Here is a 16,795-nt window from a genome sequence, read left to right on the forward strand (position 1 = left end):
GAGAATTAACGATAGATAGATATCATATATGTGAGGATGGATAGATAGAGGTTAGCGAAACAAAGAAAGAAAGCCACACAATATTATTATTATTATTATTATTATTTTAAAGTGTATGTTTTTGAAAAATAGTTATAGGTGAAATGAAATATTCGTGGCGGACCGGTAAGTATAAGAGTAACGTGAACATGACGGATATTCCGTTTATTACATCCCTCTTTGTTATCACCCGTCACCAAGACTAACGATAGATATTATACACACGCGCACACTTATTTTATTCGGCTTCGTGTCCATGTTTGAGTTTATTCTAATTCCGTCTACTAACGCATCTCTCTTTGGTGGGATGGGATGGTGACGTGGTGTCAACTCGATGGATAAATTCCAAATTTAAAATATTTGAGACGGGCACGGTATTAGATGATACTCGATTTGATTACATGAAATATACATGTATTTTTATCAGAAAATGACCTATGAATATTTTTTACCGTGTGTCTGTGTAATAGAGTAGTTTGCTAATCTTATGTGTAATAGAGTAGTTTGCTAATCTTATGACTTTTTGTTTTTGTATTACTAATTTTAATGATAATAAATTTATATAGAAAGTAAAACAGTAAGAAATGTATATGAGAATTTTAATTGGTAGCTTAACAAACTAATGGGCATATCTTATATTTGACAAATAAGTTGAATAACAGTGGCGGACCCATAAAATTTTCCACAAGGGTCGGAAAAAAATTTAGTCGATACTTAGTTGAATATCACTATATAAAATTTCTTTTGGCTTAGTTCGGCTGTTCTGGTCGGGTCAAGTCATATAAAAGAAAAGATAATCAAACAAAATATAATATAACATAAAAAAATAGATTGTGTTGAGAGTTTGGACTTAGCCTTAAAATTGAGTATAAATTGGTATTAAAATTGTTTCTTTAAAACTCAAATATATTTGGATATTTATTTAAATACACTTATATAATAATTATAAATATGTAAATTTATTTTTATTATGGTCGGTCACAAAATTTTATGGGGTCGTTCTCAAAATTACACAGGAGGCATTTTGTTGTTTTTAAAATTCCGCAGGGGTCAGTATCAAAATTCACATGAGTTTATTGGGATTTTGACACATACGTACTAACAAAAAAAGAATTCACAAGGGACGACCGACCCCGTACCATGTGATAGGTCCTCCGTTGACAAAGAATAAGTAACCCTGTGTGAGATTTGATACGAGACAACGTTTCACAGTCATGTATTAAACTAAGATTACAATACTTGTTACACTATTTTCCTTACTCTTTTATCTAATTTTCGTTTGAACGGTTTTCTAAGTTAATCGTTGAAAGTTAGCTATTAAGGCTTTGATTGGATAATACGACTCATTTTTTCTAGATATATGGGTATAATTGTCTGCCGTGCCATGTTAACCAAATTACAAAAAATACGCTTAAGTGACCTTGCTTGAATGGGCATGAGAACTTGAGTGTATTCATATTGCCATCGATTCCACAATCACATGTCAAGACTCCTAAAATAGTAGATATTCTCAAGTTTCAACAATATCTAAAAGTTTGTACTTATCATGAATGCCTGTTTCCAAACCCAGAAGTCCATATTCAAGCCGCTAACCATTTGCGAGTCTAATTTCAAATATTCAAGCCGCCAACCATCAAATCGTTTAGAATTTTAGATCTATTTCTCAACAAATAAACAGAATAATAAAAAAAAAACATTAATGGTGGTGGAGTGGTAAGGGAGAGACTTGGTGTTCCAAGTGAATCAGGTTCGATTCATACCCCCCACCATTTAGTATTGACAAATAGGCGGCGATCACTAGTTCGATCCTTGAACTTAACTGACTTTACCTCACCGTATTGGCGTGCCTTCAGGCAAGTGTTCACGAGTGTTGGCCTTAGGCAAGGATTTTCCCCGGTTCCGAGACGAGTGTATCCCGATGTGATAAATCTCGTCAGTCGCCTCTTTGTGTGGTTCATTTGCCCTAAACCCTAATTAGACTTGTCTAATAATACATTTTTCGTTAAACTTTAGTTATAGTTACGTTCAGAAAACTTAGTTATAGTTACGTTGAGAAAACAACCATGACTTTTTATTGGTCTCTCCACTTGAAAAAATCTAATCAAATCATCATATCAACAAACTTTTCAATAATATTATAATCTTGACTACATATTATTCTTAGATATTTACATTTAGATATCTAATACATAATTCATTACACTTTATAAACTCATTATTCTCTTCTACCAACTATACTAAAATTCTTAACTTTCTAGATCTCTAATGCATGGCACCCTCATCTTCATCGTCGGCATCATATATATGAGGGAAACGATATCTACTCTTACACAATTGTAGTCAAGGCCTAGGATTTCAAATTGTCACCTGTTTGTTATACTGTTTATGCTTTATTAATATCAAAATTTTAACATGCATTTTACAATCCAAATGTTTAAATTAGTTATTTCACATACAGTCCTACAATTTTTTTCATGGCAGAACTTGAACTTACAAATAAACATAAACAAATGCAAAAGAATTTGAGGAAAAAAAATGTTCTCTCCCATATAATAAATAATAAAATTTAAAAAGATATGTTCATGGTTTACCAATAATTAAATGGAGCGTGTAGATTGACACGGTTGCATGCACACCGAAGGCTCACGGGACAGATGTCATCAACACGATCAATGACACTGCTTGACCGTTTGCTCTTTCTAGTTCCCATGGAGACTCAAATTCTTCATAATTCCACACGCACCACACAACACACTAATTATTGTTCTAATGGTGACCCCTAAGCTTACGAGAACACCAAGCATGAGAGAGCGTCTTGAAGAAACCCTTGCTGCTCATCGAAACGACATCGTTTCTCTCCTTTCCAGGTATATACATATATCTCTTTCAGTTTGTTGAGCCACATGTATTTGATAATATTATTATTCATGTGTACGTAGGTATGTTGATCAAGGGAAGAGCATATTGCAGCCACACCACCTTCTTGACGAGATTGACAACTTCATCGGTGATCATGCTTCCCGCCAAAAGATTGCCGACGGTCCTTTCGGTGAAATCCTCAAGTCCGCACAGGTCATAATAATATATATTCTAAACACTAGTATTAATCTTGTTGGAGAATTGAGTTTTGTCATTTTAATTAGTTTACCGTGTTTTTTGTTTGGCTACAGGAAGGTATAATTCTGCCTCCATATGTAGCTCTAGCCGTTCGTCCGAGGCCCGGTGTTTGGGACTTTCTGCGCGTCAATGTTGATGAACTGAGCGTGGAGGAACTGAGTGTTTCTGAGTACCTAATTTTCAAGGAGGAGCTTGTGGATGGCCAGTGAGTATTAGCTCTTTGATATGTGACCTAAACTAACTAGGAGAGCCGAGCTACTCGAGATCAGCTCCTTAAAAACTTGAATTGAGCCGAGTTTCAGTCGTTTAGTAAACGAGCCTGCTGATTCCAGGCTTTTAATATCGAGCTTGCTGAACGAGCTTTTTATTTATTTATTTATTTATATTTGATTTAATGCTATATATATATATATATTTGTATAAAAGTTATTAGGTATAAAATTGTGATATATAGCATGTTTTATAACTATGTATCATATAGTTATAGAAACATAAAATAAAATAATTAATTTTAAAAATATTAAATGAGCCTAAGCTTCAACGATCAAGCTCACGAGCCTAAACGAGTTTTTATTTATGTAAGTTTTATTTAGTATATTCAATCTATATTTATATAAAAAAAATTGTAATAAGAATAATCAGATAGAATATTAAAAGTTATGCATAAAAATAAAAAGAATAACTAATTATACGTATATGTTAAAACAATTTTAAATAATTAAAAATTAAATAAATAGTAGACGGGCTAAGTCTAGCTTGAAAATTTAGTCTTAACGAGCGAGCTCTCACTTTAGATCTTTTCTACTTGGCTCTAAACGAGCTGAGTGCGTGGGCCCGTGAGTCTTCCCCTAACGTGTGGGCCGTTAGCTAGAAAGCTCTAGCTTGAAAATTAGTCTTAACGAGCAAGCTCTAGCTTTAGATCTTTTCTACTCGGCTCTAAACGAGCTGAGTGCGTGGGCCCGTGAGTCTTCCCCTAACGGGCCCATGGGACAGCATGGGTTATATCTATATGGTCAAAAGTGGCAAGAATTATGATTTCATCCAAGGTGGTTTCAAATTTGAACCAATTTAATCAAGTCTTGCCAGCCCATTCAATAATCGTTCCTATCCGGAACCGACCTGATAAAACCTGACCGACCCTAGCTCTCACAGTCCGATTCTCAGGTATGATATTGGGTGGCTTACGGTTTTGGTTCCGGGCTGGTCTTGTCCGGTTTCGATCCGTTACTCACCCCTACTAACGGGCCCATGAGTTTTATTCTAACGGGCTTGTGAGTTTTCCATCAACGGGGTATTAAAAAAGGATTTGAACTGATATGTGGAAGAACACGTGTAATAATGTTGCAGACGTAAGAGCCCGTTTGTGCTGGAACTTGATCTGGAGCCATTCAATGCTACATTTCCTCGGATGTCACGCTCGTCATCCATCGGCAATGGAGTTCAGTTCCTCAACCGCCACCTCTCCTCCATCATGTTCCGTAACAAAGATTGTATGGATCCGTTTCTTCATTTCCTTCGCGCCCATAAACATAAAGGATACGTGAGTTTAACCCTTCAGTCCATTCATCACGCTTGTATATATGTTTCAGTACCATCAGTTTCCAAATAATGTTAAGAATTTTGCAGGCAATGATGTTGAATGATCGTATACAAACTATGCCTAAACTCGTGTCTTCGTTAGCAAGGGCGGAGGATTATCTCTCTAAGCTCCCACCTAACACACCATACTCTGAGTTTGAATATGAGTCAGTATATATAATATCACATTCTAATTCAAGTTACACACTCAAAATAGAAAATTTGAACCTTTTGTTGTTAACCATGTTGATGCAGATTGCAAGGATTGGGGTTCGAAAGAGGTTGGGGAGATAACTCCGAAAGAGTTCTCAACATGATACATCTTCTCTCTGACATTCTTCAAGCACCTGATCCTTCATCCCTTGAAAAGTTTCTTGGAAAAGTACCGATGATTTTTAATGTTGTGGTGTTATCTATTCATGGTTACTTTGGGCAGGCTAATGTGTTGGGCTTACCTGATACCGGTGGTCAGGTCAGGTGCATCATTCCATGTTTAATTTGGTGTATGATTGTGAAATTGTGCTTGTTGCATATTCCGCTTATTGACAGTTGTTGTTTGTGTTTGAAATGAAGATTGTGTATATATTGGATCAAGTACGGTCGTTAGAGAATGAAATGTTACTTAAATTAAGGCTGCAAGGACTCGATATCAAACCCAAGATTCTGATTGTAAGTATTGTTATGGGAGTCACTTTGATACAACGGTCTAGTTTGGTCAGTTTTGACATAAATTCTGGGCCGAACTTAACCATGGTTTCTGGAAAACTGGCTTTTGTTTAAAAAGTTTTTTTTCTTTCGATTTTTAAGTTCTAATCTCAAACCGGCCAATTTACTTCAGTTTGTACGGTTTGGTCGGTTTCAACGGTTTATAAACACTCATTAGACATTCTTTTATAATTGTAATTGATTTTTATTTAAGGTCACTCGATTGATACCGAATGCCAAAGGTACTTCATGCAACCAACGACTAGAGAGGGTCAGTGGAACCGAATATACATACATATTACGTGTCCCTTTTAGGACTGAGAAAGGGATTCTTGGTAAATGGATATCAAGGTTTGACATATGGCCTTATTTGGAGGCGTTTACAACGGTAATTCAGTTAATCGAATCGCATTCCCATAACTTCCTACAGTTAATAATCTTACACTTTCACTGTATTAATTATCCTGTTTAATCCGTTAACAGGACGCTGCAAGTGAAATTGCTGCTGAGTTGCATGGCGTTCCAGATCTTTTAATCGGAAACTACAGTGACAGGAATCTAGTTGCATCCTTATTATCTAACAAATTGGGTGTAACCCAGGTAAACTAGATTAAAAATTAAATGATTGAATAAGCCTGTTCATGATTCATTTTTCTAATACAAATATACAATATTAATAAAAAAATGAAATCCACAGTGCAACATTGCGCATGCGTTAGAGAAAACAAAGTATCCGGACTCCGACTTATACTGGAAGAAATTTGAAGAGAAATACCACTTTTCATGTCAATTTACCGCCGACCTCCTAGCCATGAACAATGCAGATTTTATTATTACCAGCACATACCAAGAGATTGCGGGAACGTAAGTGCATGTCCTTAAATGATATTAAAATGACAACATATACAGGATACAACAGCTTACGCGTGTCTTATTTCTGTCAGGAAGAATACTGTTGGACAATATGAGAATCATTCAGCATTCACTCTTCCAGGTCTTTACCGTGTTGTTCATGGAATCGATGTCTTTGACCCAAAGTTCAACATCGTGTCCCCAGGGGCAGATATGACAATTTACTTTTCATATGCCGATAAGGAGAAACGACTCACATCTCTGCATCCCACACTCGAGAAGCTCTTGTTCGACCCCGAGCAGAATGATGTGCATATGTAACTCATTTATATTACATTCAAATTGAATGCTGAACCGATTTTTTACTATATGTTTTAATTCATTCTCTAAAGTCTAAACTCATGTTGATGCAGTGGTAATATAACCGACCCATCTAAACCCATGATTTTCTCAATGGCGAGGCTTGACCATGTGAAGAATATAACCGGTCTGGTCGAGTGCTATGCTAAAAATAATAAGTTGAGGGAACTTGCAAATCTTGTGGTTGTTGCTGGTTATAATGATGTGAAGAAATCAAGTGACAGAGAAGAAATTGCTGAAATTGAGAAGATGCATAATCTTATAAAGCAATACAAGTTGGATGGTCAGATGAGATGGATATCAGCCCAAACGAACCGTGCTCGAAACGGGGAACTTTATCGGTATATCGCGGATGGCAGGGGCGTTTTCGTCCAGGTAAATTATTATATATATGAATCATCCGTGCTATGGGTGTGCATGAAACCGTAAAAGCAATTTCAACTGAAATAACATAACCCAAACAAAAGCCGACGGTTTGGTTTATGTTTTCGTAAAATCCGAAATTTAGATTCAGTTTTGGTTTCGCTTGTAATTAAAACCAAATAAACCAAACCGAATTGAATTTATAGATTATCAATTTTATTAATAAATACCGTAACCCAAATATTTTAGTCTTAAGTGTGTGATAATAAATTAACTATAAGCTGACAATAAGGTAGGCCCACAATAAGGTAGGCCCAAATTGTGTTTTTGGGCCAGAATTTTCAAACCCAAATGGATTTCGAAAGTTGAAATTTCAGTTTTTGGTTCGGTTTGGGTCCAAAATAGACCCATACAAATTAGTTTCATCATACTAAACTTTGTATGTTTGTGGAAATGTTAGCCTGCCTTCTATGAAGCATTTGGGCTAACAGTTGTGGAGGCCATGACATGTGGGCTCCCAACATTTGCCACGTGTCATGGTGGTCCCGCCGAGATTATTGAAGACGGTGTGTCGGGGTTCCATATTGACCCGTATCATCCTGACAAGACTTCAGCTACAATAGCTTATTTCTTTCAAAAGTGTAAGGATGAACCGAGTTATTGGGGTAAGATTTCCGAAGGCGGGCTTAAAAGAATAAGTGAAAGGTTAGTATCTATCCTTTATCATAATTATTAGTAGTGTTTTGATAGTTAATAAGATGCTTGGTGAATAAAAGAAGTTGTGATGTATTAGGTACACATGGAAGATCTACTCGGAACGGTTAATGACTTTAGCCGGAGTATATAGCTTTTGGAAATACGTGTCAAAACTTGAGAGGCGTGAAACCCGACGTTACCTTGAGATGTTCTACATTTTAAAGTTTCGCGCGCTTGTAAGATTTTTAGCCAACGTATTATTTTCTACTTGGAGAAGTTTGAGAACCATGATTTCATAAAAATTTAGTCCTCTTAAATTTCATGGGAAAAATCATCTAAACAAATTACCTAAATGGTCTTTTTTTTGTCTAATATTTTAAAACTCCGATCAATATACTACTTGGAGAAGTTTGAGAACTTGGATGAAATTATTAAAAAAAATTATAATTTAATCCATTCTTTTAAATTTTTTGAGAAAATCATATAAATGTCACTTTGCCCAACAAATTACCTAAATGGTCTTTTTTTCTTTCTAAAACTGCTAGAACTCCAAACAATTTATCGTCAAAAAAAGCGTAAACATGTTTTTAACATTCTTTTCACGAAAGTCACTGTTTTGGTCACGTTTTCTAGTGTATGTTACGTGTCCAAGGGACATAACCGATTAAATGATATCATAGATCCACATAATTTTCACAACAAAATGACTAATATTCACAACGAAATAGCCTAGACGTGCTTTTGGGCTATGTGATGTGTCATGTTGTGCTTTTATCGGCCAAGTGTCACATGTGTCATTTTCTGATTGGTTGGGACACGATCTTAAAAGTATTTTTGGTACAATTGTCATATTTTAATTGGTTGGTACATTGTAACTTCCATATTTTAATTGGTTGGTACTTTGTAACTTTTACGGAGGTCAAAAGGGACAAGTTTGTCAAAGTCCTAGTCAAACCACTTTAGGTAATTTGTTTGGCTAAGGTGGGCATTTACATGGTGTTCAAACTTCAAAGTCAAGTGCCATATGTTGCATTTAGGTTATCATTTATAATTTGGGTTTGATTGCACGCAGGTGAAGTCGGTTCCGCTAGCCGTTGACGATGAGCCATAGGAATGGTTATAAAGAATCGCCCATGGTCTTTTAATGTAATCCAAAACATCTTTCTAGTTGTATAAATAATAAATTGGGAATTTGGGAGTACCGTTGGGCTCAAGTCCTAAGTTTGTAAGTTATAGTTTGTATTATTAAAAGTAGTTATGGAGTAACATATGCACATAATATGTACGATTTTTTATTTTTATTTTCACTTATAAGAAAGGTCTTCGATTATATTTTGTTAAAAATTAGTGTTTATACCGTGGACTCACCAAATTAAGTCTTTAAACAACATTCATAGATTATTGGGTCATAAGATTACTATTTATTATCCGTTGGACGCGACTAAGTAGCTGAAGCTTTACAGCTTTAGTGTCAATTACGCAAGAAAACTTTTGATATGTTTTTAGGGTGGTTGTGTAATATTAGGCGGATGTTGAACACATTAAACTAACGTCCAAGGACTTGCAGTCACATTCAACTCACGACTTTGAATTTTCGAATTTTCTGTAACACCGACTATATTGGTTGTATGTACCATATACCACATAAAACTGAAACTTGTTCTAGATTTTTGGATGGACTCAATTAATTTCCAAGCAGTCGGTTCATATAATTTAACGCGCAATCCTTTTGTTGGGATCTCCCATTTGTGGAAATGAAAGATATCTATGGAATTGCTTTTTATTGATATTCAGCTGAAGAATTAAACTCAATAAAAAAAAACATATTTTATAAAAAAAACTAGTTATTTTGGTAAATGCGATTTTTAAAGTTTTAGTGAGAGTACATGTAAAATCATTATCATATAAACTATGTTTATTAAAATAAATCAAATCATGTATATTTGCAATTTTTTAATTAAAGATGAAAAAATATATGTAATTGAAGTTTTAGATTTGGTAAATATGCATTTATAGAGCTTTAGAGGAGAAAATGTGTCATTAATTTCCGAATGAGTTAATACGCAATTAAGAAGCTTTAGTAAGGCTATGCGTAGTGGAGGAGCTACAAATGGGGATGAATTGCAACACGTGACGCCCAGTTTGCAAGGGGTGGGAATTTGTTTTTGGAATGTAATGGTGTTGTAGCCTACACACACACACACACACATATATATATATATATATCACAATCAATAATAATAATAATAATAATATAATTATAAGGAAGCAGGCGAGAAGAATTTGGCGACCCCCCCCCCCCCCTTATCGCCCCACAAATCGTTTAGGGGGGGGGGGGGGGGGGGGCGGTGTTGTCGCCTTGTGTCGCCCAATTTAGCGCCCATTACACATTTCCTAAGAGAAATATGCAAATGTCACTATATATAATTAACGTATTCAGAGTCACATAACAAATTATATAACCACGTAACATATATCTTTCTAATTACATATCACGTATATATTCACATATTATATTTTGTAGACATTAAACATCTATAGATAATTACGTACCAGTTTATATAATCACATATGGATTACATAATCACGTATTATTACGCATCACTACATAATCACCTAACGATTATAAAAGAAAAATAAAAAGGGCAAGTTGGATTTTAATAATTCTACGTTTTTAAAACAGTTTTTTGATAATAATTTCACCTTAAATAATTTTTGCTATTAGTCCCACTTTTCACTCTATTTTTTCAAACTAATGTTTTGGGGCTTTGATCAGAAAAAGAATACGAATCAATTAATGTAAAACTTATCATGAAGCGGTGCTTCAAACGACTAGGACAACCTCGAATCAAATTCTTACTAATAATACGAGGCTGTATTAATCATGAATATTCTAAAGTTATATTATTAAAACTATTAAAATATCTTGTATTTTTTTTACTGGTAAATCAAGCATCTATCTACTTCATACTTCTAAACTACTCTAAATAATGCACACACACCATGATTTAAAAACAAAGTTTTACCTTCTAGTCAAGACTATATCATCTAATAATAGTTTCTAGTTATAAAGAAATATAGTCAATCACTTTTTTTTTTAAAGAAGATATGTTTATCAAATTTATCTTAATATTATATAGTATGGACGTTTTTGAGGGGTCCAATTATATATGTGTGGGCATATATTAAAAGTCACCTAGCCTAACGCATCTTGACTCTGATTTCGTGAAAAGGTTGGTCGTCTTAGCCGTGAGTGAGGGGATGAGTGGCGTTGGAATCGGGGGGCATATGTAATTCTATAATACTAACACATTATATAGGACAAGCTCACACTAAAACCTTTTGACTTTATAACACAACATTTGTCCACTTTTAGGAACTTTCTCCGCGTCCCTCAATTAAATACCAAATATCTAGTCTACTGATTAATTTATGTTCACATTTCACAATATGTATATGTATGACCTTTTAAAACAAGATAAAAAAATCGTTTTATAAATATCCAGTGTATTCACTATTCAAATATATTTTTCGACTAAACCCTACCGTCACTGATAAAAGTTTCAATCAACTTCACACATTGTTGCTGAAATCAGAGCTTCTAACCAATATTGTTGTCATCTTGAATGTTTTCATTATGTGTCCGCTACCACTATCACCACCATTGGCAAAGTCAAAATATTATAATAAACGAAGCAAAGCAAAGAGCATGTAATATAGCAAAGAGTAGGGAAATACACATCGAGCTCGCAAAATAATCACAGTCAATCCAAAATTTCACGTCACAATGACAGACACATAAAGATCGAAGTTGTTGTGGTATAATTTCTCCTTCACAGACGGTGCCACACTATTGGTACACAATAGCGAGGTTACGGTATCATATAGGTGAAAGTGATCAGTTATCAAAGTCAATGCCGACATACACCAAATTTAAGAAAACTATGTACGTATATGGTAAGTCATAATATGCCTTTAAACAATTACTGGCGGTTGCTCTCCTTTCTCCTCTTAGTTCCGGTTTTTACTCCCAAAACTCAGCTTGAGTTTGTTTGTAGGCCTTTCGTCTCGGGTTATGACTAGGCCTCAGATTGTCAACGGAGCCCCATCGGGGGAGGTGAGCACGGGCTATTTAAAAGGATCTTGGCCGTGCCCTTTCAGAGGATTCCATTGCTGCACGGATGGATTGGTTGGGTCCAAGGGGATCCAAAGGTTAGTGCCACATATAAAGCAGCTACACTTATGGACGGATGAGAAAAAACGCGCGATGCGGGATGCGGTATCTGGGGATTGTGATCTTTTTGTTGTGTTGGCAGATGCTCTAAAGGTTGCCAAACAATGGTTGTGCGGTGAGTGCATGTCTTTGCAGGCTCTCAATCGGCACTGTCACCATGAAGACAAGGTTATCAAGTTCAAAGGTGATACGGGAGGGGTGGAAGAATTCCTTGTGGGGATCCCTAAGCCACAACTTGCAATAGATGTAGTTGCCTTGGGCGGAGTCGCTTTGGACGCGACCCTACTTGACCGTTTTTTCGCACTTCCGTTAAAGACAGTTAAAAGCATCCCTCCTAATTGCCGCATGGCATTTGCCCATGCCTTAACTGGTTCACTGTGCAAGGTGGTGTCTAGGCCTGAGTCCATTGAAGCGTGGGTTAAACTTTTGATTTTACCCCGTTGCACATTGTAAGTTGTCAAGCCTTCCAACCGACAGGAGCGTGGTCGGGGAATAGGAAATCCTTACAATGCTATTCTATTCGGCAGACCCTGGCAAGTTGGGGTGATGGAAGCGGATGTGTTGATATTATCCAATCACTCTTTAACCAACCGATGGATATGGGCTCAAGAGCCAATGAGGCCTCATTCGGGGATGATTATTCAAGGGAGGGCCTCAATGCTAAGAAATGTATTCGAAAAGTTGCTGATGGGCACTTCACGGCCGCAGTTAAAGTTTTGTCCTCTTTGGGTGTTGCTCCTCTTGGTGACGCTACAATGAAAGCGCTGCTTGATAAGCATCCCATCTTGCCCCCGCCCGCCTTGCCTGAGGCCTTACTCTCGGTGGCCCCTTTGGTTGTGGACGTTGAAAGTGTTCTTGGGTGTATTAAATCATTTCCTAAAAGGACTTCTTGTGGTAGAGATGGGCTTAGGGCCCAACATATTTTGGATGCCCTATGTGGGGAAGGATCCGCGATTGCCGTGGGGTTGCTTAAGGCTATCACTGAGGTGGTTAACTTGTGGTTAGGTGGGAGATGCACTGTTGCTTTAGCGGAGTTTGTGGCTTCGGCCCCCTTAACGCCGCTGCTTAAGCCCGACAATGGGGTTAGGCCTATTGCCGTTGGGGCGATTTGGAGAAGGCTTGTTTCCAAAGTGGCTATGAGGAGTGTTGGGAAAGAGATGGCAAAATACCTTGGTGATTTTCAATTCGAGTGGGGATCCCGAGTGGAGCAGAGGCGGTGCTTCATAGCGCGAATAGATTTCTTAATATGTTCCACTCGGATGGGTCGTTGGCTTTGCTTACAGTAGATTTTTCTAATGCCTTCAACCTGGTGGATAGAACCACACTCCTGCATGAAGTTCGTGTTAGATGCCCATCTATTTCCCTATGGGTTAATTTTCTTTATGGGCAACCGGCTAGGCTATATGTAGGGAATGATTGTATCCAGTCAACGACTGGGGTTCAACAAGGAGATCCGTTAGGACCCCTTCTCTTTGCATTAGCTTTACACCCCCTCATTCATCAAGTACGAGATGGTTCAAGTTACCTTTCCATGCATGGTACTTAGATGATGGTACGATTATAGGAGACGCCATTGAAGTGGCTAAAGCCCTGGATATTATTAGATCCAAGGGGCCAAGTCTGGGGCTTGAACTTAATATTAAAAAGACCGAAGTATATTGGCCGTCGTGCAATGGGATAAAGGCAAAAGTAGGTTTATTTCCTATCGGGATTGGGAGACCGGAGTTAGGGGTAAAACACCTTGGAGGTGCGGTTAGCCGAGACGCCGGGTTTATCAGTAGTTTGGCCAGTACCAGAGCTTCAAGAGCTGTGGAACTAATGAGATGTCTTACTCGCCTGCGTGACCCTCAATGTGAGCTTCTCTTGCTTCGCTCATGTATGGGGGTGGCTAAGTTGTTGTTCGGACTCCGAACATGCCAGCCTATGTTTATTAAGGAAGCTGTCTCTGTTTTTGACAAAGGGCTCCGAGCGGCGATTGAGGATATTTTGGTATGTGGGGGTCCGTTTTTTGAAGATTTTCAATGTAGACTGGCCTCTCTCCCCATCCATTTCGGTGGTTTAGGGTTATATTCAGCTGAGGATGTTTCCACCTATGCTTTCGTAGCCTCGAGAGCACAATCTTGGAAGTTACAGGACCACATTTTGCGTGATTGTGGTGTTGATGGGTTAGATTCCGATTTTGGGTGTGCAATGGATTATTTGCATAATTCTATTCCCGATCTTGATCTTGGCGGGTTCGCTAATAAGGACACCCCCCCCCCTAAAGCCCAAAATGCTTTGGCGAGTGCCCTTTATAGTAAAACCGTCCAAAGTTTGGGAGAAAAGTTTGGCATGTCCTCTCGTCAGAGAGCGGTATTAGAATGTCTTCAGGCTCCTCATGCTCAAGACTTTTTGACTGTCACCCCCATCGAAGGGATAGGCCAGCACATGTCAGCAGTGGAGTACCGAGCCATTCTTAAATATCGGTTAATGATCCCCATGTTCCCAGTTGATGAGCCCTGCCCGGTTTGTCGTAAGGCGTGTTTAGACAATTTTGGTGAACATGCGGTTCATTGCAAAGAACTCCCGGGATTTAAATATAGACATGATTTGGTCAGGGATGTCCTTTTTGACGTGTTAAAACGAGCGGGAATCTCGGCAAGAAAAGAGGCTACCGTGAATATCTTATCGGATCCGCGTGAAGGAAGGTCTACTCTCCGACCAGCGGACATTCTTGTGTTTGGATGGGCCGGGGAGAAGCATGCTTGTGTGGACCTTACTGGGGTGTCCCCTCTTGTCGGGCTTAGGGACACCGGGTTTGTTGCTGGGCAGGCCGTGTTAAAGGCAGAAGCAGGAAAAATTGTTAAGCACGAGAAGGCGTGTGTGGAGAATCAACACGCCTTCATTCCTTTTGCTTTTGATACATTTGGGTCTCTTGCTCCCGATGCTGCTACGTTTCTAAAAAGAGTTCAGCGGGTCGTGCACAGTAACTCAATGACGCCAAAGAACGATAATTTTATTTTCAGTAGGATCGGTTTTGCCATTCAAAAGGGGGTGGCGGCGCAGCTTGTTGCCCGCTTACCTACCTCTTTATTGTAATTGGATCCTTTTATTTGAAATAACAAGTATCTAGAATGTTATTTATTTAAAAAAAAACAATTACCTAACAAATAGCGACAACGCATATCTTAACATAAGAACATGCGATGACGCCTCCAAGGTAACCAAAGATGTAGCATGGTTTATAAATCTAAAAGCCTCAAACTTCAAGCATACAATAATGATATGACAAACAACTTAAAACACATATTTTATATAAAAAAACCGTAAGTATTTGATAGGTTTATTGTTTGTTGTATAACAATTATTTATCAAATTCTGTATTTTCATCAATTACCCACACGAGTCTCAAATTAGTATTAAATGTTAGAGAAGATGGAAAGGACTCCACATTAAAAGGACATACACAAATAATAAATCAACATAACCCGATAAAATAATCCAAAAAGAGTAAACTTTAAACAAGTCCAACCACAATAAAAAATACCAAACATAAGCGTCATCAATCTAACGTTATTAGAGTGTTCGATTATCATTGCTTTTAGTCATAAATCGAAAACATTAATAAACAATAAAAAGTGGATTCGTAATAGGTGGAATGAGAACACTCAATTTGGGCCATATTTTGATAAATTTAGTGACAAAGGCCTAGCTTACAATACCTATTTGGTTTTAAAACGAAAAATTTATTCAGGTTGACTCAAAACCAATAATTCAGACCTATGAATCAACCCAAATTCATTTGGTTCGGGTTCTGGTTAGTATTTTTCTGCGTTCGGATTCTCTCCGGTTAGATTTCAGTTAAAAGTGACAGAAGTTATGAGATATTATGTGATCGATGGAAATTATTTTTTTCCCCTAAAGAGAATGATTTTATCATGATTCTTCATATATGATTTTGGTTTTTCATTTAAATAAGAGGGTTGTTTGTAATTGCACTTGTATCTAACTACGACCGCGCGGGTTGGCCTTACCAAACTCCAATCTTAGTTGGCTTTTACCCTAACTAAATATATATATATATATATATATATATATATATATATAAATATATAAATATATAAATGCATGTTATTCAAATATAAAATGTCAAAGTTCTAACATGAGTCTTGACGTCTAATTTCAAACTCAATTTTAAAGAATATAAATGATTGCCACCCAATCTAATCCACCGTTGACCGTCGGTGTAATATTATATAACCTACTACCTTAAATATTAATATTGTTGGCTTCTACCCGTTGTATTAACATTATATTAAAGGTTGTTTGGTAATCTAGTTCTGAATTATTAAGAAATTTAATTGATTAAGAGGTAGCATTTGAATGGTTTAATATTCGTCTGAAACTTACCTGTATGAGACTAGGGAGGACGGGGCATCCATAAGCACAGGATGCATGACTCCCAAATCAAATGGTAACACCATCGTCACTATAGGTGTGCATGGTGAACTTTATTTCATGACAAAGGTCGGTCACATAAAATTGATTCCTTTTTTAATGTTAAATAATTAAAGTTAATTAAAAAGCTCTAGGATACTTGTGGGTAGGTGATGTCAGTGATTTTGTGGTTTGTGAGTACTTGATGATAGAAATAAGTGACGTTGCAGGGTTGATCGATGCACGAGTAGTACCATGAGTGCATGCTCTTTTCTCCCTTAAAAGGCTTTATAAACCATTAAGAGGTCTAATCAAACAAATTATATCTCATACTGACTCAGATATAAATTTTTAATGGAATCATTGTGTGACCTGCTACCTTAAAAATGAAAAATTATTGGATTCTATTCTTTATATTAGAACAAGAGTTTTAAA

General features: G+C 37.0%; 1 protein-coding gene across 1 annotated transcript; it reads left to right on the forward strand.

Annotated features, from left to right (window-relative positions):
• Nucleotides 1–2,443: 2,443 nt before the first annotated feature.
• On the forward strand, nt 2,444–8,865 carry LOC143534131 (sucrose synthase 2-like). Its single transcript, XM_077028705.1, has 15 exons — nt 2,444–2,906; nt 2,979–3,111; nt 3,210–3,361; nt 4,504–4,696; nt 4,783–4,901; nt 4,990–5,206; nt 5,308–5,403; nt 5,654–5,827; nt 5,923–6,039; nt 6,137–6,303; nt 6,384–6,608; nt 6,705–7,026; nt 7,475–7,719; nt 7,808–7,946; nt 8,783–8,865. Exons 1-15 carry the CDS (start codon nt 2,809–2,811, stop codon nt 8,819–8,821), a joined length of 2,436 nt encoding a protein of 811 aa, XP_076884820.1. The 5' UTR covers nt 2,444–2,808; the 3' UTR covers nt 8,822–8,865.
• Nucleotides 8,866–16,795: the final 7,930 nt, after the last annotated feature.

This window comes from Bidens hawaiensis, unplaced genomic scaffold (assembly GCF_021521415.1).
Source record: "Bidens hawaiensis isolate Kalapana, Puna unplaced genomic scaffold, B.hawaiensis_p1.1 tig00010069_1, whole genome shotgun sequence".
Classification (NCBI taxonomy): domain Eukaryota; kingdom Viridiplantae; phylum Streptophyta; class Magnoliopsida; order Asterales; family Asteraceae; genus Bidens; species Bidens hawaiensis.